This window comes from Neoarius graeffei, chromosome 2 (genome assembly GCF_027579695.1).
Source record: "Neoarius graeffei isolate fNeoGra1 chromosome 2, fNeoGra1.pri, whole genome shotgun sequence".
NCBI classification, from domain to species: domain Eukaryota; kingdom Metazoa; phylum Chordata; class Actinopteri; order Siluriformes; family Ariidae; genus Neoarius; species Neoarius graeffei.
This window is the reverse complement of record NC_083570.1, coordinates 117,913,016-117,937,242: the sequence shown is the minus strand read 5'-3', so window position 1 is coordinate 117,937,242 and position 24,227 is coordinate 117,913,016. Positions and strand designations below refer to the sequence as shown.

General features: G+C 41.6%; 1 protein-coding gene across 5 annotated transcripts in view; it reads left to right on the top strand.

Moving 5' to 3' along the window:
* LOC132882168 (NACHT, LRR and PYD domains-containing protein 12-like) overlaps window positions 1-24,227 on the top strand; it is a 547,173-nt gene that overhangs the window by 380,222 nt on the left and 142,724 nt on the right. For 4 of the 5 annotated variants that reach the window (XM_060915441.1, XM_060915440.1, XM_060915439.1 and 1 more), the window contains one exon: window positions 18,869-19,042. The exons of the other annotated variant lie outside the window; for it this stretch is intronic. In XM_060915441.1, coding sequence (XP_060771424.1) covers window positions 18,869-19,042 — 174 coding nt within the window. The remainder of the gene's footprint in view (window positions 1-18,868; window positions 19,043-24,227) is intronic. 5 annotated transcript variants of the gene reach the window in all.

Below are 24,227 nucleotides of genomic sequence, written 5' to 3'. Positions count from 1 at the left end.
ATGTTATTCCTATGTAAATATGAGCATAACTGCTGTGCCACAGCTTTTTCAAGGATCTTGGAGATAAAAGGGAGGTTTGATATTGGCCGATAATTGGACAGCTGACAGGGATCAAGGTCAGGTTTTTTAATCAGGGGTTTGATAACTGCTAGTTTAAAGGATTTGGGTACATAGCCAATCGTAAGAGAAGAATTTATTATTTTTAGAAGCGGTTCAATTACTCCAGGCATTATCTGTTTGAATAGATGTGTAGTAGAGTGTGGATCGGGCCGATTTTTTCTGTCCGAGACCGGCCCGCATCCGACAGAGCGATGCTCGAAACCAACCCGAGTCCGAAAGGAATTGAGATATTTGTGCCCGAGCCCGACCGAAGCCCGAAGCCATTTAAATCACACTATTTTCATTAGCCTACTAAAGACCCATGTATTTTGTGTGGAAAGTTTATGTGGTTTTATCAACAAACTGAAAAGGGCATTTTGAGTCATCAACACCGGCAAGCGCTTTAAGCGCACGCTTGGAGCAAGTCTGCCAGGCTCATGTAGCCTACTCACTTAACCTAAGCAAACCAAAAATAACGGAACAGCAGAACAAATCCACAACATTCAGACAAAGGGTTCTGTTGACCTAATAAACACTAGGCCATTTAATGAAATTCAACAAATAATTGAAATGAAAATCCCGCTGTCTGTCTGCACACGTCATAAACACACACTCGCGTGTGCACCAAAATAACATAGCCACAATATTGCCGTAAAGCCATCACATAGCCTACAAACCTAACCAAGATATTATATGGGCCTAGGTCTGTAAATTAAATTAACTTCTGCTCCCAGCACGGTAACAATAGCCTATTGGCCAAACATAAATGGTTTAGGGGGATTAACAAAAACACTCACCATTCAAACAGGGAATTATTTACATTTACATGAGTCCATCCAAAGATTATGCTAATCCGTATGCTTGTGGAGAAAAAGGATTGCATCAACGGTGGATGGCTTCAAGGCTGTCCTCCTCTGCTCAATTGCCCTGCCAGCAGCCCTGAAGTTGCACTTACTGCTGCTTCCATTGCACACTCAACTGCGCTGACCACGCTTTGTCGCTACATCAAATCCCGCGCACAGCTATAACGCGTATGAAGCGAAACTGGTTTAGAGTGACTGCTTTTAAATTTACACATTAATTTTACACAAAGTCTTATCGTGAGCATACAGTATGTCCAAGCCCAACCCAAGCCCGAGCATAATTTCTAAATATTTGTTCGAGTCCGACCGAGCCCGTCGGGTTCCGACGGGTCCCGACGGGCTTCGATCGGGTTTCCATGCCTTGATGTGTAGGTAAGGGATCTAGTACGCAAGTTGAGGCTTTTGATGTAGAGATTAATGAAAGTAATTCAGTTTCTTTAAGGGGAGTAAAACATTCTAACTGATGATCTGATACAGTTATATAGTTAACTACAAGGTCACTTTCATTGTCTGACCTTAAATTAGTAGTTTGAATTTTTTGTCGGATATTCTCAATTTTAGGCGGCACGGTGGTGTAGTGGTTAGCGCTGTCGCCTCACAGCAAGAAGGTCCGGGTTCGAGCCCCGTGGCCGGCGAGGGCCTTTCTGTGCGGAGTTTGCATGTTCTCCCCGTGTCCGCGTGGGTTTCCTCCGGGTGCTCCGGTTTCCCCCACAGTCCAAAGACATGCAGGTTAGGTTAACTGGTGACTCTAAATTGACCGTAGGTGTGAATGTGAGTGTGAATAGTTGTCTGTGTCTATGTGTCAGCCCTGTGATGACCTGGCGACTTGTCCAGGGTGTACCCCGCCTTTCGCCTGTAGTCAGCTGGGATAGGCTCCAGCTTGCCTGCGACCCTGTAGAAGGATAAAGCGGCTAGAGATAATGAGAGATTCTCAATTTTGTCATTAAAAAAATTCATGAAGTCGTTGCTACTACATACTGCAGGTGTGCATGTGTTGATAGTGGACTTATTCCTGGTTAATTTTGCTGCAGTATTAAATAGGAATCTAGGATTATTTTTGTTATCTTCTATTAGGGAGGAGAAATATGTTGATCTCGCAGCACTAAGAGCTTTTCTATACTTCAGGAAGCTCTCCTTCCAAGCTAATTTGAACACTACCAATTTTGTTTGACGCCATTTACGTTCCAATTTTCGAATGGTCTGTTTTAATGTGCGAGTGTCATCATTATACCAGGGTGCTAATTTTTTGTCTCTGACCATTTTCTTTTTTAGAGGAGCTACATTATCTAAAGTATGGCGGAATGTTGAGACTAAGCATTCAGTTGCCTGATCAAGTTCTGCAGGGGCTGACAGTGACCCAATCAAAGTTGACAACTCTGGGAGATCATTTATAAAGCTCTGTGCAGTAGTTGACGTGAAAGTACGTTTAATACAGTAGCGTGGTGAGGTGCATATATTATTACTCATACATAGTTTGAATGAGATGAGATAATGATCTGAGATAACTTCAGACTGTGGAAGTATGACTATATTGTCTACGTTTAATCTGAATGTTAGTATTAGATCAAGGGTGTGACGACCATTATGGGTCGGTCCTATGACATTCTGTTTAATCCCGACTGAATCTAAGATGGACACAAACGCTGTTTTTAAAGGGTCTTCTGGGTTATCGAAGTGAATATTAAAATCTCCGACAACTAAAGCTTTGTATAAGGAAATAACCAGATCTGAGATAAAATCTGCAAATTCAGAAAGAAACTCAGAATATGGCCCCGGGGGCCTGTAAATAATAAGCAATGGAATTAACTGGGTAGACTTATTTTTCGAGGCTACATACATTATATGAGTATGAAGAACTTCAAATGTATTAAATTTATAACCAGGTTTTTGTGTTACACCTAGATAATCGTTATAAATAACCGCGACGCCTCCTCCTCTGCCAGTTAGACGAGGCTGGTGTATATAACTGTATCCAGGAGGACTCGCTTCATTTAATGCTATATATTCATTTGGCTTAATCCATGTTTCAGTTAAACAAAGTACATTCAACTCCTGATCAGTAATGAGTTCATTAACCATTAACTCTTTAGATGTAAGAGATCTAATATTTAATAGCCCCACCTTTAGATCAAAGGTGCTGGCAGCAGCTGTACAGTCAGTATGATCTAATTTTATATTGATTAGGTTACTGGACCAAACTCTCTGAAAATTTCTACCTTTTTGTTGAGCTCGGGGAACAGACACAGTCTCGATGTAGTGGACCCTGAGTGACGACTCTGTGCAGCTAGCAGACAGTCAGTTTAGCCTGTTCGTCTGCTCCCTGGCCTTGGTTCTGGATTGTCAGAAATTAACTAGGCCTGTTCTGAGACTATGGCCTATGCTGCAGGAAATGAGAGCAGCACCTTCCCGAGTGGGATGGATACCGTCCCGCCCTAACAGGCCAGCAGTGCCCTCAAAATTAGCCCAATTATCTATAAAGCCCACACTGTTTTCAGAGCACCACCTGGACAACCAGCAGTTCAGTGACCATAACCTGCTGTAAGTTACATCGCCACGCCGCATTGGGATGGGGCCAGAGCATACTACAGCATCGGACATCGCCTTCGCTAATTTAAACACCTCTACAAAGTTACTCTTAGTAACCTCAGACTGCCGAAGGCGTATATCATTAGCTCCTGCATGGATAACTATCTTTGAGAACCTGTGCTTGCCTAGGACCCTAAGATTACCTGCTATGTCCGGCACCCTGGCTCCCGGTATACACCTGACTAAAGCTGCTGGTGCCCCTAAAGGCTGAGCTAATTTCACATGCCGTATGATAGAGTGCCCTATAACCAGAGCTCTTTCAGGTTTCTCAGCGGGTGCATCACTAAGGAGAGCAAACCTGTTCGGCACATGACGCGGAGAGGAGTGGTGCTCCCGTGGGCGAGCCTCAGCGGTAGCTTTGGCTCTACGCTTATGCCGCCGAGCCGTCACCCATTCGCCCCGCTGTAAGGGCTCTAATGCCGGAGTTGGGGGATTACTAACTCCACCTAGGGCATCCAGACTTTCCCCTACAGAAACTATACTGTTCTCACGCTCACTAACCTGCTCTAAAGCCTGGACACGCGCTTCTAGCACTGTAATCTTCTCCGTCAGAGAGCTAACTAATCTGCACTTATCATAAATAAAGCTATCGCTAGCGACGGAGGAAGAATGACTAAACATCCTGCACTCAGCACATTGAACAGGCAGAAGGTGTGCCATGATTCACGTTCCTTAAACAAAGATCTGTTGATATTAAAGCAGATCCGATGTGGATGGCCTCCACTTGTGGTCTTTACACAGGAGGAGAGAAAAAGAAAGCTTCCGGTCTCTGCGTTCTTCCGAAAAAAAGGTATACCTATGATGGTATTCCGAAAAAGAGGTATACCTATGATGAAAATTACAGGCCTCTCTCATCTTTTTAAGTGGGAGAACTTGCACAATTGGTGACTGACTAAATACTTTTTTGCCCCAGTGTATGTCAGGTTTTTCAACACAGACTAGAAAGCATTCTGTGAAGACCTGTTAGGTATCACTCCCCTTCAGACCAGTACAAGAGGAGGAGACATCTACCTGGCCATTAAGGAGATGTTAACAAAGAGGGGAATAAAGCTAAAAAAAAAGTGGTTTCAATAACCACAGATGGAGCCCCTGCTATGATCAGGAGAGAGAAAGGAGCTGTAGCAAGACTGAAAGAGGACAATCCTGAGCTCATAGCTTACCATTGCATCGTTCATCAATCTGTCCTCTGCGCCTCCCTGTCAGATGAGCATGTTGAGGTGATGAATACAATGATGAAAATGATCAATTTTCTCAGGGCATCCTCTTCCTACCAGCATCGCATGCTTAGGGAATTCCTCAGAGAAGTTGATGCCAATGCTCATGATCTTTTGCTGCACAACAGTGTGAGATGGCTCAGCAAAGGCAGGGTGTTGGCGTGCTTTTGGTCCATTAGGAGGGAAGTAGCATCTTTTTTTGGCAGAGCTAAGAAGTCAGAAGGCAACACAGTTTTCTCTCTTTAGAAAATGAGAAACAGATGGACAATGTGGCCTTTTTGGTTGATATCACTTCACATCTGAATGAACTGAATTTGAGGCTACAGGGCAAGGACAATTCAATTTGTGAACCGATGACAGCTGTCTGCTCCTTTCAGAGGAAACTTGAGGTGTTCAAGGAAAACCTGCAGGGAGACTGTGCACACTTCCCAGCAGTGCAGGAACAGGTTCAGGGACAGCGAGACGTGTCTTCTTTTGTTTACTTTATTGATAAGCTGATTGTAAACTTCAGCAACTGTTTTGACAGCTTCAGCTTTGGACAGTAGCTCACCATGTTCATTCAGAACCCATTTCTCATCACAGATGTCAGGGGGTTCTCAAAGGAAGTGACACAGCACTTTAAATGGGTAAATGCTGGGCCTCTGCAGATGCAATTGGTTGATCTCCAAGCAGATGTGGCCCTGAAAGAGCAGTTTGTAAGAACTGACTCTTCCACTTTCTGGCTCCAAATGGTCCCTGAGACAGCTTTCCCAGGTCTGAGGAAAGTAGCCCTATACATTTTGACCATGTTTGGCTCCACACACAACTGTGAGGCAGCTTTCTCCACAATGAACATAATCAAAACTAAATATCGTTCCAGGCTCACCAATGAGCACCTCCACATGTGTATGAGAATGGCCCGGACTCCATTCAAGCCCAGGTTGAAAATCCTGGCATGACAAGCGAGAGCTCAATTCTCTCACTGAGCAAAAAAGTGGGGGAGTTGAATAGAAGAGGGGATGAAAGTGAGCCTCTAAAACTGTTCAGTTGTTAAGATGTGTTGAGATTTATTGTCTGTAAAATTGGTTGAGACTGTTGAGTCAACATGTGAAACAGAAAAGGGGAAATTCAAGCCTTTCCTCCCTTTTATTTTATTTTTCTGAAGTTAAGCACTTTATTTGAACATGCACAATTTTCACATTTTATTTATTTTCTCTTATTTTGAAATGCAGCCCGACTTTTATTTAGTAAATGAGAGAACATTATACATATCGGCAATCATACATATATGTTCAGTTCTATGTTACCCGACAATAAATATTGTCAAAGTTTTCGAATTGTCCTGAATTCATTTGATTTGACAGTCAGGTATTGAATACATGCAGATGTTGATCCAACTACTAGGCTACTTACATATATATCACATTAAATAGTTAGACATTATGATCTTCCGGACCTTTGCTTCAAGAAATTTTCTCCAACTGGACCTCTTTAAATTTTAGTTGAATTCCCCTGCTATAGAGGGCCTGAACCGAAATGCATAAGGCAGGTGGTGCGCTGGACCTCAGGTCCAGTTCCTGTAAGTTCACTTCCATGAAGAGTAACTGGTGAGCACTCTCCTTCACTGTCTGACTCTGTCTCATCATGGTCATCCTGCATCTCCCTCTCCAAACCACTTTCCCTCCTCTCAGTACTGGGCTCACTACACTGACTGACCAAGTAGGAAGTAGTTTTTCTCTTCATTTTGACTGACAGGTGCAAAATTTTACAAACTTAACATTATGGGAAAGTATTTCAAAGTTATCTGCTTGCATTACGTTGAAGAAGAAACCTTTATTTATCACATGCACAGTGAGATTAATCCTCTGCATTTAACCCATCTGAAGCAGTGAACACGTGCATGCGCACACACCCAGAGCAGTGGGCAGCCATACTACAGCGCCCAGGGAGCAGTCAGGGGTTAAGTACCTTGCTCAAGGGAACTTCAGCCCAAGGCCGCCCCATGTTAACCTAACTGCATGTCTTTGGACTGTGGGGGAAACCGGAGCACCCAGAGGAAACCCGCACAGACATGGGGAGAACAAGCAAACTCCACACAGAAAGGCCCCCGCCAGCCACTGGGCTCGAACCACAACCTTCTTACTGTGAGGCGACAGTGCTAACCACTACGCCACCGTGACTCATATCAGCATGATTCATAATTATTCAAACTCTATTTTCTTTTAAATGACACGGACACGGTGAAAGTGTTTCTAGCTTGTGACTTACATGCTGGTAAATTAACAGCCTAAGTTAACTTGGCAAATTTTACTAGATAGTATCTGGTTCCATAACACATAACTTGCATAGATTAGCACAAGAAACATTTCAGATATAGTGAATAAACTTCATTCTGTTTGTTATAAACTTACCTGCGACAATTATGTTAACGTCGCTGTCGTCAGCTGGTGGTGGACTTGTTGTTGTTCTGCAGTTGTGTTGGTGGTGGTTGATATTCAAATTGAGTGCATTACTGCCACCTACTGTTTGGGTGGAGAACTACTGGTTTGAGAGTGCGCTGTTGAATAGAATAGAATGCCTTTATTGTCACTATACACATGTACAATAAAGGCATTCTATTCTATTGCATCTGTATGGGAACAACTGCATATAGACATTGTCGGCAACTTTCTTGCGGAACTAAGCGGTGTTGGGGTGGCTGGAGGGGTGGCCAGAGGTTAATTTAGGGTGGCCTTGGCCACCACTGGCCACCCCGTGGCTCCGCCCCGCCAGTCGTATCTGTATTGCAGCGTGCCTCACCAGATGGCAGTTGGTGCTATTTTTATGATGGTCTTTGGTATGACTCGATCGTGAGTACAGCTCACAATCTCCCAGTCGAGAGGCAGACATGCTAACCACTAGGCCAACTCGCGGTGTTCATTAGAATAAACAGGTGATATTAAATCCTCATGGTGTTCTGAATAATAAAGTTAATTTTCCACACTCATTGTAGGAGCCAAACTTTAATTTAAACTTGCTTTGGTTTAGAGATTCATAATTTTTTGCTTTCGATTTACTGGCACTCAGCTTGGAACTTTTATTTTGACAGAGCCTTAGGTCACCTGTTCAGGTAGAAGATGGTGCCTTCCGTGTGCTCAGTCGAGTCTCAGTTAGACAATGGAAGATGCTGGAGACCAATAGTTGTGGGGTTTTGTTTCATTCATTCATTTATTTATTTATTCCACTTCAAAGCTATGCTTGAACAATTAGACTTGAAGGAGAACTGAAGTCATTTTTAAACTTTATTTCTTAACGTGTTATTCAATTACGTTTTCGGTTTTGGTAACCTGATATTGTGACTCGTATTGGCAACTAATTGCAATTAAATATTATACTTATCGGCCTGTTCGGTTTTTAGCCGTGTTGGATTTAGTTCGTTTGGTCCACGGCAGGCGTCGCTTATCCGCGCGATCTTCACGAGACTTGTGCGAGACTTCGAAATGTGAAGTGTCAGCCAGGTGCCAGTGCCGCCATTTTGAAAACTGTTTTCCAAACGAAATATTGCACAAAAGAGTTTAAATGACGATTACTGCCTACTTTTTTCAAACTTTCTTGATTGCTATCAAAACAAACACAACTTCCGGCTTGATTACATCAGCATTCTAAAGAGGGCGCGCGCGTCTTTTGACAACCTCTGTGTCTGAAATCGCTCCCTACTCACTATATAGGGCACTATATAGTGGGGACGCCATTTTGTAGCGCTGTCCGAAACCTAAGTGGGGATTATTTACACACTATATAATGCACTCAAGGTATCCCACAATGCATCACGAAAAATAGTGTACAGCGATGGTCACTAACCAAAGCAATATATCCCATCATGCATTGTGGTTGTGCTGAAAGAAATCAAATTAAAAGTCTCAAATTTAATTTCATAAAAGGCCGCAGCAGAGAAGAAAGTATTCAGCCTTGATTTAAAAAAAACTGAAAGGTGCAGGTACTTTGTGTGAAATACGCTCAGTATAATATGGATTTATCACAAAAACACGTGTGTATTTATTATTTTGAAACCCACCAGCTGACTGATCTGGCACGTTTTAATTGTGCGACAGTAATGACGTAAATACCAGCGCGACGGACTAGTGTCCGAAAGTGTTTTTTCATTTTACCCATGAGCTCACTATACAGTAATTCCCTACATAGGGAGTAGGGAACAAGTGAGTGATTTCGGACACAGGGAACGTTGGCAGATGTTGGTCACTTTGATTTCCGCTGTAAGTTTTACTTCCATCCTACGATGTCTTGCACAGGTCTCAACGAATCTCGATTACGGCCACTGCTTTGACATATGGACTGATATATTGCATAGCATATTTCAAACACTCATAACTTGCTATGGACCTTGTGCACCTACGTCAGAGGTCAAGTTTGTTCATCCGCCATATTGGGTATCAAGCCGCAGCTCACTTCACACGCAGAAGTTTTTGGAGAGTGATTAACATTTTCAGTCAGAATGGCTTGTTGTGTGGCAGTAGGGTGCTCTAACAGAAAAAGCACAAAGGGTTTATCGTTTTACCGGTTCCCCGCTGATCAAGAGCGGAGGAAGAAGTGTTGCTGCTACTACGTGTGAGCAGACTTCTCCCAGACCTGCCATACATGTGCAGTGGCCACTCACAATAACACCATCCTGCTCGCATATGATCCACACATTGACTGCGCGCAAGCGGCCTGAGAGGCTGCGCGGCTGAGAGGCTGCGCGCGAGCGGGCTGCGCGGCTGAGAGGCTGCGCGGCTGAGAGGCTGCGCGGCTGAGAGGCTGCACGGCTGAGAGGCAAGGTCCCAGGAAGATAAAACGGTGAGTCCGTTCCAATTTAGTCAATACAAGTATACTTTCCATTTTCAATCATGCCCACTCGCGGCCAGAAAAGTCAAGCAGAGTGGTTTGTTGCTGAGCCGCTGAGTATTCCTCGACCCTGGTACTATTTGTATTACTATAAGTTCTTATTTTTGTTCAAACAGGATTGTTTCGTTTCAACATCGATAATAGCGATATGCAAATAAGATCTATTCTGAAAAGTCAATGTATGGTACGCACCTGTGAAGAAATAACAAAACGCTTTTCACGCATATGAACTAGCACGTTCCGTCCCCATCCTGAGGAGAAATATCTGTAAGCTTCTAGTGACTTGTAGGCTTTTAGTGACTGACCACTGTAACCCCCTGGCGTGTTGATTAGATAGTGATATACATCAGGGTAACTTGCGTCTGGCAGCTCATTACTTGAACAATCAAGCGCAGATTTGGTTTCACTCTTACTAGGGTCATTCTCCAGAAAAGGTGGAATCTGGGAAACATATTTCTGCTGAAATGTATTCTTTCTAATATACTTAAAACTTCTTTAATAGCAATTTCTAACTTCTGAACTTGATGAATCCACAACAGGTACAGCTTAATGTATTTTTTTTTATTTTTTTTAGCATTTCATTAAAGAATGCATGTGTCAGTTTTTTTGTCATTGGTGTTACCTATAATGCAAACAGCATTACATAGTTGTAAAAATATTTTCATTAAAACCTGAATATTCCATTAAAAGCAGATAAATGGAACAATAAAACCAACAAAAATATTTGATTGAACATGTGCAACTTTATTAAAAAATGTAAATAATCAACATTATCTAAATCCATTTGACTTGCCCCATCAATTTCTTCCTTGTAAAACCAAAAGTAGTTGAAGAATATTCAAATAGTATCCAAGAATTTGCCTTTAAAATATGAGCTAATGAATACATAACTGATCAAAAAGAAAATGTTGCTGGATAGTAACAATAATTCATGTATAACAGGACATCACTGAAAAAAACACGAAGTAACACCAGTGACGTGCCATAACACCAATGACGTACAAGAACATAATACTCCCCTTTTTTGGAGATAAACTCATTTTCCAACTCTAATTTCCCTATTTTAACACCTCCTTTTAAAGTCCCAGCTCTTCTTTCAGATACGCCCAAATCTTGTCATCCAACTGGATGTATCTCTTGTTAACAGCAACTGGCTCGAGCATAAGGCACATTACTTGATCTTCCCCATACCAGTTCACATCTTCTATAGAGATCTTGCAGTCACGTGACCGGAAAGTACACAGACGCCATCTTGTCGGGCAACAACACAGCTGAATACTGCTGCACTCGTGTACAGAATGGATCACTTTCAACCGACGGACTACACGGCTCATTTTTCTAAAGCACAGATAATTAGATACATGTCTAAAATAAACGGTCTACAGATTAGTGACCCTTATGGCTTACCGGACGGAGTTTTCATGACCGTGTCAGTGGATCTTGAACTGCCGGAGGTGGAATACCCAGCCGTGTATAATTACCTAATCAACTTTCCTTCGCTGTTCAGTGGTGAAGCACTGCGTGCTTATAAATCTCTGGAGAGTTATCTCTACAGAAATTCAGGATTTGTCAGCCCCCCTAAGATGTGGCATCTTGTAAAGAAGAAAAAAACTATCGTCATTGGCCGGGTAAGTCACTTAACTGATACTAGATATATCAGTAGTATCTAGCATAGCACTGACCAGCCGATTATGGTTGAATATTTTATATTATCAGTTAGATCAAGTATCAGTAGTCTATCACTATTACTGTATATATGGTAAACCTGCTTAATGAAATAAAAACATATTTGTCCAGTTTAATTTCCTTAGTTTTTACCTTAATTAGCAATACTGATAAATCATAATTCTTAGAATTAAAGATGTGTGGGCATATATATTTATTTATAAGTCCTTATAAGGATTGATCCTTATATTTATAAGGATTTACTACTAAGACAGTGGTAAATTCTTATAAGTTCTTTACTGTTTTTTTTCGTACCACACCGCTAAAGACCCAATCCCCCCCGCCCCAACCCTCTTTTCTCAGGCTCCCACTTCCCGGAATTTTTTTATTAGAGCAAGTCATAAACTTATGCTGCAAATAACCACATGGATATACTGAAATAAATACATGACGAACCTGAGATGAAATGGTCACTGCACAGGCGCCAGTGATCGCTCCTTCCAGTCGGTACCCATGCCTTGTTCTTGTTGTTTGGATCAGCCCGGCCGATAGCAGCAATCCATTTTGCGCGCCTGTCAGGGTCCCGTGGCAGCCTATGAAACTTTCTTCCTGTTTTCTGACCTCTCCTGTTGTGGCATTTATATGCCATGCAAGTATCCGGCATTGTGGCACGGTAATTTTTGAATATTTCGGCAAAAAAAATGAAAGTCAGTGTCGGAAAGGTGGCGGAAATATGGCGCTTGACCGCCAAGATGGCGTTTGTCTACAATCTGGAGCGGATGTGACGTCACATGCAAGTGCTCCATTGGGGATAGCCAGTAGAACTTGTTCAGGTCATACTTGCTGCTCCTGTGCATGCATTTAATTTTGACATCCTGTTCCTCCACCATCAGGATAATGCCAGGGTATGGCTGCTCATCATGCTTCACAATACACCATTGCCCACAATGATGGCTCTCAATCACTTCTGGTCGGTATTGCAATGTTTGTGGCTCTGACTGGTCTTCCTGTGTTGGTGGAACAGCTCCAATAATGTCTGTCAAGACTGTCTGGACTGCTCTCATTTGCTGTCTGCGTCTTGCCTGGTTAACACGCCATGCCTTCCTCTGAGCCCTCTTCTCCCTTTCACTTAACTCTCCTACATTCTTCCTTTTTTTGGTCAGGATATCATTGACATAACCCTGACACCTTTTCTCCAAGTACTCTGCCCTACGTACAGGGTCTGCATCTCTCCGCTGCCTGTATAATTTCTGCTTTTCAGCAGCACTCAATTTGGCCATACCTGACAAATAGAAAAGTACAATAGCATAATGATGGCTATACAATAATTAAACCATTTAAAACCATTATTTAAGTTTTTTCTCCTCCTAATGTATTTTTTGTAGCTTTTATGTGGGTCATTTATACAGGAATGTCATTTGGTGTTACTGGTTTTGCCAGGAAGAAGAGTAACCCCAATGACAGTAACCCTAATGACATTTTTTGGGGAAAACTACAATTTCAACAAAATGGCTGCTGTGTGTCAGACCACATGTTTTCAGTGATATCAAAATCTTTTATGTATTCAAGTTTTATGTTCATTATTTCACTCCCATGGCTATAAACTGAGTAATACAAATGACAGGCTTAAAAGCTCATCTCATCTCATTATCTGTAGCCACTTTATCCTGTTCTACAGGGTCGCAGGCAAGCTTGAGCCTATCCCAGCTGACTACGGGCGAAAGGCGGGGTACACCCTGGACAAGTCGCCAGGTCGGCTTTAAAGTTTCATGTAAAATTCTACAAGAAATCATGACGTTTTTAAAGAAATGAAGTAAGCCATCTGACTTACCTGATGTCTCTGACCACCACACGTCCTCAAATGACCTCTTGACCACAAGGAACTCCCAAGAGTCAATGCAAATTTCAAAATAAAAGTGTTGTGTAGCAGTAACACCAATGACATAATTTTGGGTGACAGATATTTATTTAATATTATTAATAATATTTAGCCATTTTTTAACTATTTTATTGTTTAGTCATTGCATGCAATGTTAATGTAAATTCGATTAATTTAATTCAGAAATGTATATTTATATAAAAGTATATGATTCCACTTCCATGTATTATCAGAGTGACATGGCGATTCTATGAACTTGCCATTTTAAATAAGTAGCTAAAATTAAATATTAATTTTTAGACCAATAGACTTTTATTTTTACATTACAAAAACAGTCTTCATTGATTGAACATATATAACTTGGGTGATTATCAGGTCAACTTTGCTGATTTTGGTGTCTACAAAAGTAAGTGACAGCATTTCCACCATTTTTGGAGAATAACCCACTAATGATATATGGGTCGACCCCTAAGACAGCAATCTCATCTCTATAGCGTTTTTTTTTTTTTTGCTGTGACATCCAGAGATTCAGCATAAGTCGAGAGGCAGACTTGAGAAGACGACATTGCGACAGCGGGTATCACTTACAAACTTGCGAAAGCGTGATCCCCAATATAGCGGTGTAAAAAGATAATCACGTGACTGACGTCACATGCACAAGGTCCATAGCAGTGACAAAACAGCGATCAAAAATGCATTCCTATATTTAATAAAATGAGGAATAGAATTTTGATGATAAATTTGCCTTCAGTTCTCCTTTAACTCTGAGATGACTTTGATTTCACCCTTTGGAAGTTCCATCTTTGGAATAACCCTTTTTTTTTTTTTTAAACATATATAAGAGTTTGCCCTAAGAGCACTAAATACTCATCTCGAGGGCTCACTCTGAATAACCCTTCTGTGGATCTCTGCAATTTATTGTATTTTACACCACTGTGTGCCACCTGCTTGCCTGCCTGCTGTCTACCTCTTTCTATCCCGGCCTTGCCTGCCTACTTGTCTGCTTGCGTGCCTGACCACCTGCTGTCTTCCTGCCTGCCTGCCCTCTTCCTGCCATCATTGAACACGGGGATGAGTAACAGCCGGACACAGTGTTTGAGATGAGCGCGTAACAACTAAACAGCATCCGAAGTGTTTTGACTTTGTCAGACCACTACACTCATCATCTTTAAAGTCAGTATTAAATCTGTTGTTGAAGTGTGTGTGACAGCAGATTGGTGAATTTCTCAACTCTCTTAATCTACCTGCAGCTTCAGAGGAACACAATCGGATCTTAACAGCAGCAATAACTGAGGCAGAACTTAACAGCGCCATCTCCAGATTGAAAGCAAACAAATCCCCAGGTCCTGACGGTCTCCCTTCAGAGCGGTATAAAGCCCTACGAATTGAATTAATGCCAAGTCTTCTTCGGGCTTGCAATACAACTTTAGTGGATTTAAAAATGCCTCCTGAAGGAGGCGGTCATTTCTGTTCTCCCTAAAGAGGGAAAGGATAAATTAGAATGTGCATCGTTTCAACCCATTTTGGTGTTAAACGTTGATTATAAATGATATACAGCCATCCTGGCCAAAAGGCTGGAAAAAATCCTCCCTCGGATTATACATAATGACCAGACTGGGTTTGTCTCGCAAAGACAAGCTCAGGATAACATCAGGCGGTCCCTGCACATACTGCATTACATCCAACAAAATCATCTCGAAGCCCTCAGAATTAGCTCGGACGCAGAGAAAGCCTTCAACTCAGTCAGCTGGATTTTCCTATATAAGGCCCTTAAAAGATTTGGCATCCATGAAAATTTCATTCAGGGTGTGTGTACACTTTATGACAAACCATCAGCCCGGATAAAAATAAACGGTTCTCTCTCAGACACTATTATACTACAGCGTGGAGCGAGACGGGGCTGTCCACTTTCCCCTTTACTTTCTGCACTTTCTATAGAGCCTTTAGCACAGTGGCTGAGACAGACAGAAGATATCAAAGGCGTAACCATTAAGGGGGATGATCACAAGGTGGCGCTATATGCTGCTGATGTTTTGATATTTTTAACGAGCCCATCTAGTTCATTTGTCAAATTAATGGACCTTTTAGAAAGAGTTGGCGAGTTTGCAGGATATAAATTGAACATACAAAAAGCTCAGATTCTGACTTTTAAATACATACCTCCTAAACACCTTAAAGAGAAATATCATCTTAATTGGGACCAGAACTCATTAAAACACTTAGGGATATATAAATATACCAAAAGAAATCACATCAATAACAAAGATAAATTCTGAGCCTCTTTAAACAAAAATGAAAGAAAACGTACAAAAGTGGAACTCGATCTCTTTCCTCAGCCTCAGTCATAGAATAGACAGTGTAAAAATGAATATACTTCCAAGATCTCTCTTTTTATTTCAAGCACTTCCTGTAGAAATTTCCTTCAAATGGTTTTCAGAACTGAATAAAATCATCTCCAGATTCATATGGCAGGGTCAGAAACCCAGGGTCAAATTTAAAACACTACAACTTCCAAAGGGGGGGAGGGGGGATGGCATTACCTCATTTTAAAGAATATTATTTGGCAGCTCAGGTTAAACCTCTGATCGATATATGTAGCTCGGCATTTCATGCAAGATGGAAAGATCTAGAACTCTCTATTCAGACTGACCCACCGATCCATGCCATATTGGTTCATAAAAATTTGGGAAGCTTCAGAAATAATATTGAAAACCCAGGAATCAAAGCACAATTAAATATTTGGAATACATTAAAGGAAGAATACAAATTGGAGAATAATTTCCAGATAATTCAGTGGTGTGCCTATGACCCCGGATTCAAACCAAACGAAACGGATTATAGATTTAAATCTTGGATTTTGAGAGGAATAACATCATTTTATTCACTTACAACTAAAGGAAAATTGAAGGACTTTGAAAGTCTGAGGAAGGAATATCAACTTGAAAAATCTGACTTTTTTTAGATCCCTCCAGATACAAACTTATTTTGAACATAATATTAGACATAAAACGGATATGGATGATCCTGTATTGAAAGTACTCCTGGACACCTACCAAAATAATCTAAATAAGGGCATTATCTCTAGAATTTACAAAGGCCTATTGACAAAAAACACACACAACAGAATACATCAGAGAAAAGTGGGGGAGAGAGAGAGAGAGACGTTCCAATATCAGACGAGGTCTGGCTGAACGTGTGTGAACTCCAGTGGAAATGTACAAACTCTCAGATGTGGAGGGAGTTTGGATGGAAGTGTTTTATTCGTTTTTTTATCACACCAAAGCAAAAAGTACGTGTGGCGGGAGGAGATGCTAAATGTTGGAGACAGTGTGCGTCTCAAGAAGCTGACCGTTGGCATATATTTTGGGACGGTCCAGTGATCAAACCATTCTGGGCAGAGATTTATAATGCATTCAGAAAGATGTTTGATACTGACCTGCCCTTTCAGTTTCTTCCTTTATTTTTAGGACATGTTGACTTCCAGGCAAGGTGCGCTGATGAATATTTGTTTGGTATTTTAATATGTGCCTGCAAAAAAGCGCTTACGAGACGCTGGCTGCTCCCTGAACCCCCTACAATACAAGAATGGATAAATAGAGTAAATGAGATTTACAATATGGAAAGGATCACTTTCTCTCTCCGTCTCAAGAAAACTCTGTTTATTAAGTTATGGACAAAGTGAGTCAAATATGTAAAACCTATACGACCAGACTTTGTGGAGGTGTCACGTGAACGATTATGGAAAGTTCCTGCAACTTTTAACTTTACTGTAGATGCACATATATGTTGAACCCCTTCTTATCTTTCAAATTTGTAATTTTATTTAATCTCCTTTTCTCTAACCTCTCCTGGACTTACCTGTCACTCTCTTTATTCTCCTTTTATGTAAACGCTTAATCTCTCCCAAACTGTATAAAGTTCATCAATACTGAAAATGTATGGAATGCAGAAGTGATGATGCTGTTGGTTTCATGAATTTATGCATTACAATCTGCAATCCCAAAATAAAAAAAACTGCACCTGAGACACAAACTAACTGCCCTCTGTGTGAGCAGCAGGGTTTCAAAGCAGCAGTGACATGGAAAGTGAAAAGATGGAAAGAAAAAAGAGAAAATAACTGAAAAAAAATTGCAAACCACATCAACTATTCTTTTGTTGACTTTCTGATATTCTGACAGTTGAAAGTTTGTGTTGGTGAGTTTTCTTTCAGTCTGTCTTTGTGTATCTGCGATGAACAGGGTTGCCAGATCTGTGTAACAGAAGCAGCCCAGTGAACAAGCAGTATTAAACCCATGCAGTTTTCCTCCGTAGTTCTTTCACTAAGATCCTAAAGCGGTCTTGAATTATTACTAATTTCCAGAGGTGGACAAAGAACCCAACTTCATTACTTGAGTCAAAGTACAGATCCCACTGGTCAAATGTGACTCCGATACAAGTGAAAGTTCTCCAGTCAAACTTTTACTTAAGTTAAAGTAGTGAAGTACTTGCTTTTAAAAATACTTAAGTATTAAAAGTACATTTTCTGTCAACGCACTGTTGTATTATTGTCACAACGCTGATAATACCTCATGCCTCTGAAGCGACCGACTGGATTATTTTGTGAATTCACAAAATGAACCCATGCTGTGCATCATGGTGGTTTAACGTTAAGCTAGCTAGTCAGTGACGCTCCACCTGATATGCTAGCAAACACTTTTCAAACTCAAAATCATATTGGGTCGCTAATGTTACTAGAAAAGAAAGATTTCTACATGCTGTTTATTTGACAAGATTATGCTAAAACATATTTCTGAAAGGACTTCAAATAAGTTAACATTATTCATGTTAGCGTAACTCTGTTTTTACATGCTAACTAACAGTGTCCAAGTTAACTAGCTATGAGTTAACATTAGCTGTGGACAAGGCTACGGCAACTTGGCGGGAAAATCCATAGAAAGTCATTTGACTAACCAGACTGCATAGCTATTGCAACATTATCGCTAGCTCTAAAAGCACAGACAACTTCACTGCAAGCTTTCTCTTGGAATAAAACGCTTCCAGACCTCAATATGCTTCCGCAGGTCGGACAGCGAGTTTTTGTAGGCCATGATGTGGTTCGTTTTAGGTAAACAAAGCAAACATTTAAAACGAAACAACTCTTTATTCCTTTCAGAAAACTGAAAGATGGGTTCTCGGTATGGCCATGGGTGCGTTCATTCCCCAGAAGAACCGCCTCCTTCCATTCTGCCATCAACTGATCTTGTTCAAATAATGCTGTGGAGAAATCACTGAACTTGATTTTATCCAGTCTACGGCTGTGACGTGACCCTCGTGATTACTGAGAGACTGTCTCAGTGTCACCTGCGAATAAACAATCACGTTTTAGAAAAGAAAAAAACATCCACTTTCAAAGCCGCTTCATAGTAACGAGGACCTTGATAGAAATGTAGTGCAGTAAAAAGTACGATATTTGTCTTTCAAATGTAGTGAAGTTAGTCATAAGTTTCCAAAAAAACATACTTAAGTAAAGTACAGATACTCAAAAAGTGGACTTCAGTACAGAACTCAAGTAAATGTACTTCATTACTGTCCACCTCTGGAGATAAGCGCGTAACAACTAAACAGCATCCAAAGTGTTTTGACTTTGTTAGACCACTACACTCATCATCTTTAAAGTCAGTATTAAATCTGTTGATGAAGTGTGTGTCATTGTGTCTCTGCAGGTTGCGGGAGTGTGGTGTCTCAGATGAAGGCTGCGCTGCTCTGAGTTCAGCTCTGAGATCAAACCCCTCACACCTGAGAGACCTGAATCTGTCCCGTAATAATCTGGGAGACTCAGGAGTGAAGCGTCTCTCTGCTGTACTGGAGAATCCTCACTGTAAACTGGAGAAACTGTGGTAAGATCATCTCTCTGAGAGTCACATGACCTGCTCCTCAGTAAGACCCATTCTCTAATAGTGAGACTGAAGCAGAGGTTTTAGCTTCATCATCAGTGCCCTGAGGAGGAAGATTGTTTCTGTTCACTGCACACTGATGATTTGTCACAGAGTCTTTGGGTCAGATGGACGTATGTGAGAAGCTGCAGCACAAAACGGGACTTGATCCGACTGCGATGTGTCTGAACTCACTGTGAAATTTACTACAACACTGTAACGAATCCCACAAACTGCACCTGAGACTCAAACTAACTGCCCTCTGTGTGAGCAGCAGTGACACTTAGCTGTGATTGATCCAATTTCAGGAACCGGTTTGAAAACTAAAATGAGACGTTAATGCTATAGAATTTATTTTAAAAAATTGGCTTTTAAATTAAAAAAAAATTAAATGGAGCCGACCATAGTAACCGTCTTTCTGTTGATTTTTGAATAATTCAAATAATGTAATATAGTAATAAATGTAGCCACAAGCAGCGATCATCGGGGTCCAAGCAGCTTACAGACGTCACAACCAATGGTGGAATTAGAAGTGGTTCAGTGTCAGCAGCATAAGGGGCCAAGTGAGACCACACCCGATTTTAAATTTCTTACTTAAGAGGTTCTTAAAGTGAGACGGCCTTTCGATTTCATAAAATCGGTGAAATTTAGTTCCCTCTGAAATGTGGTCATTGTGATATAAAGCACAACTTTATTCATCACACACTTGTGAAATTCCTCTCTGCATTTAACCCATCTGAAGCAGCGAACACACACATGCACCCAGATGAGCAATGAGCACACACACATACCCAGAGCAGTGGGCAGCCATGCCAACAGTGCCCGGGAGCAGTTGGGAGTTCGGTGCCTCGCTCAAGGGCACCTCAGCCCAAGGCCGTCCCATATTAACCTAACCTGCATGTCTTTGGACTGTGGAGGAAACCCACACAAACACGGGGAGAACATGCAAACTCCACACAGAAAGGCCCTCGCCAGCTGCTGGGATCGAACCCAGAACCTTCTTGCTGTGAGGTGACCGTGCTAACCACTACACCACCGTGCCTGCCCGGTGATATATGTTTGTTTTCTGTAATCTCACAAAATATCAGGCCATTCTGTGGCTGGGAAATTATTTAATTTGAGGGGATTAAAGCAAATAATGTGCATGAAATCACTCGCTTCGCGCAGTCGAGCAGACAGAGGAAGTCCGTGTGCGCATGCGCAGGTTTACCTTCTTCTTTTGGGTTTTATGGCAGCTGGCATCTACAGTGTTGCATTACTGCCATCTACAGGTTTACCTTTGAGCGTGCACTGACAATTCCATCATTCTGTCGCTAAACGAACAGCTGATCACACCGAGGTGCTCGCTGAGCGCCGATGTTTATTAGTTTGGTCCTGCGTTTCCTTTCCTTCGTATATAACACAACGTCTTTTCTTCTCGCTTTCCATTACTGTAGTCGCTCTTTCACGTTTCATTCACACACTCACGTCCTTCATTTTTCTCTCCTGTTTCAAATTTGTATCCCACAATGCCTTGCGTGAACAGGGAAAGCCCACCACGTGATGCATGATGTAGTATCTTGAATTGGGTCATGGTGAAGCAGGAAATGTTTAACCGAGTCTACATTATCAGAACAAACGCGCTGCTAGTCTCGCCAAGCATTAGGTCTAATAAAATATATCGCGTCCAAAGCCCACATCCAGATCTATATACAACCAGACACAAGAACAGTTTTTTCCCTCAGGCTGTCTCTGTGATGAACAGCTAAAACCGGACTCAAATGTCAGTAACATCAGCTGTGAAATATCTGCACACTCATACCGTCATTCTGTGCACACTGTATATTTATATTTACTAAGTCATCCTTGCACTATGCACCATTTTGTACCAAAAGATTCTACATGTACATAGCTTTTTGTTTTGTTTTTTGTCTACGCTTTTTTTAATCTGTTTGTACTAAGAGAGCTGAGTGAAACCGGAGTCAAATTCCTTGTGTGTGTTCACATACCTGGCAATAAAAGTGATTGATATTTTAACGCTCATACACTTGCCATTTGGCGTCTTTTTTGTAATGCAGTAGAGCTGCTAAGTATGACACGCTTGTGTATGTACCAGTTAGAGCTGTGGTCAAAATATCGATCCACGATTCGATATCGATTCACGCGAAAAAAACACGATATCGATCCAACAACATGTGAATCGATTTCTTCCAGGTGCCTATAACACTATTTTCTCGAATGCGCAAGGGACTATTTTCTCCAACGCACAAGGAGTACTATAAAAGCGGGTGCCGGCAAAACGAAACTTATAAAGAAAACAAGAAGATGGACGTAGCTGCCCGGTTAAAAACACCGCCGGGGATGAAGTCGGATGTGTGGAAACACTTCGGCTTCAAATGGTATGAGGACAGAGACGAACTGGACAAAACGAATGCAGTTTGCAAGTTGTGCCAAATAGAAGTAAAATATCTGGGCAATACCACCAATCTAAGAAACCATTTATCCAGGCACCACCCCGAGACAGCTAGTGCTAAACCTGACGCGAAGCAGACGGCACTTGAAAATGCATTTGGTGTGAAATTTCCCCCACAGTCTAAGCATGCTATGAGCCTTACAGAGGGAGTCGGGATCTTTATTTGTAAAGACCTCCGCCCCTACAGCGTAGTCGAAAATGCTGGGTTTAGGCTACTAGTAAAGAGGTTAGAGCCACGCTACGTCTTGCCCAGCCGAAAACATCTAAGCGAGACAGTAATTTCTTGACTGATGAGCTATTTTTTTGTGTGTGTTCAGAAACCCAGACCTGGGTATGTTATTTAACTAGAAGAGGGCCACCAAATGTCATAGTTTGTTACACTCTGAGACTTATCAGTCAAACATAATTTCTTGACTGATGAGCTATTTTTTTTGTGGTCAGACCTGGGTATGTTATTTAACTAAAAGAGGGCCACCAAATGTCATAATTTTGATTTAGACTTCAAATAAAACCTGGATACGTTTCATTCCAAAATAAATAAGCTTTCTTTCAAACTTGAACTCTTGTCTCTCTGTGTGTCCCTCTTACACATACACAGATACAAGCATGGAGCTGTTTGTCAATAGGGTCAGTTTTTATTTAAAAGTTTTAAAGTGACAATACAGCAATATGTACATGAATCGATATCGAATCGTGGATCGAATCGGATCGTGACCTAATGAATCGAAATCGAATCGATCCAGGAAATCCGGATCGATTCCCAGCCCTAGTACCAGTAGACTGGACTGAGTGCCAGACCATGCAACCCGTTAAAATCTCCACTATCTACACCAGAGTTCTGTCCATGTTATGCCAACTTGCGGACCTGTTGAACGTTAAGTTGAGTATGCCGAGGTTCGATCTAGATCTGTGGGGTTTTTTTATCACTGAAAGGCCTCGAGCTAGAAAAAGTGTTAGGAGAAATAACAGGTGCACAGAGCTTTCACACTAACCTGATATAAAATGTTCTCCACACATGTGGGAATGTTTTTTTTTTATCATCCAGTCTTCCTGTTTAACTGCAGCTCACCGTTTTTCTCGTCTTTCTGGGTTCGCTGGGAAGCAGTGAAAAGTTAAACCAGGCTTATCTCTGCGTCTGTTATTACATCCAGAAGCGCTACAGGTCTCTGGCGTTGTTCTTTTAGATGGAGCTTCTATAAGTTTATCTGTAGATTTTTACTGAATTGGGCTCACAATCACTCGTGTACATTTGTGCTGGTCGTCAAACACAAAGCTTTTTTGTTTGCTTTTATGTGGTTTCATGGCCACATAAACAAATCCACAGTTCGGATTACGCCATGTGAAAGGCCCCGATAAACCAAGTTTGGTGCCTGTGTGAGTTACAGTTTTCTGTCCACATACTTTTAGGAGCAATAATAATTATAGGGTTCCTACAGTTTTGCTCCATGGGCCCCTAGTAATATAGTAATAAAAGGATAAAGTAGTAAATATTCTCTCAGGACGTCTCCGTCTCGCTGCTCTGAACAGGGTTGCCAGATCTACGTTACAGAAGCAGCTCAGTGGATCAGCAGGATTAAAGGTCCTAGGCAACAGTCGGAGGTGAAACGTAGAATATCAACTTTATTGTCTAGAAGAACGACCCAAAAAGCAAATTCAATCTTCCTGGTGTCTAATTTGCACCTTAAAATTGAATAAAACGGTTAAAATATACTGTTTTGCCCAATTTCCGAAGGTTTGTTTACATCTCATTTATGCGCACTTTCACTGCCAGGGGGCCGTCGTCATGACGTCATTTAAGCCTAACAGACTGGGAGCAGTTCTGTATTTACTTGTGAACCGAGCACACGTGTATGGACTTTGGTTGTGAGAGGTTGTGTAAAATGTCTGAAAGCAATAGCGATTTTGAAGTAGGAACTCTCCAAATTGAATATCGAGAGGTGAAACCATATCTGTATGAACCTATGGCCGTTGCGAAGCAATCGGTGAATGTGGCTCACTGGTTTGACCGTGCGGCCTCGGAATCGGACAGCGACTCGGCCGACTCCGATCGCGGTGAGCCCGGACCTCAACAAGACTCGCACCCAAACGATTTATCCTGGTAGTTATGATAAATTCCTACTTTCATCATAATACTAAATGAGAGCCCTTTTGAAGAATAATTAAACCGCCCTCCCTATTGGATATAGGGAACGATTACTGGACAGTGCGCCGGTAGGCCACATTAGCCTGCCATCCGCGGCATTATAATATTTATAGCCGACTCTAAGCGAGGAAATATCCCTTTGTCTCATTTCCACAATGATTGTACAGGATCCCTCAGGATTCTTGACTTGTCAATTGCAAGCAAAAGTAAAAATGTTTACCTCCAATCTTCTCCTTTTTGCTTGAGCGTTGCTGCTCCGTTTCTTCTTTGACTGCTTGCTTTTGTTTCACGCGCACAATCCACTCTCTCGGCCTCGTCTCCTCTTCTGGAAAAAAACAACCCCCTGGCTTCACGCGCACAATCCATTTGCTCTGCCTCTTCTCCTTTTTCGGAAAAAGCCAATCCACTCTCTCTGCCTCTTCTCCTCTCTCGGAAAAGGAAAAAACTTCTTCCTGAACTGGTCCTGTTGTTACAGTTCACTGTAGACCCCGAAGCCGTTTGTTTTCAGGATAATGGCTGGCTGATGAAATTATTGGCTGGCTAGCTGACTCAGC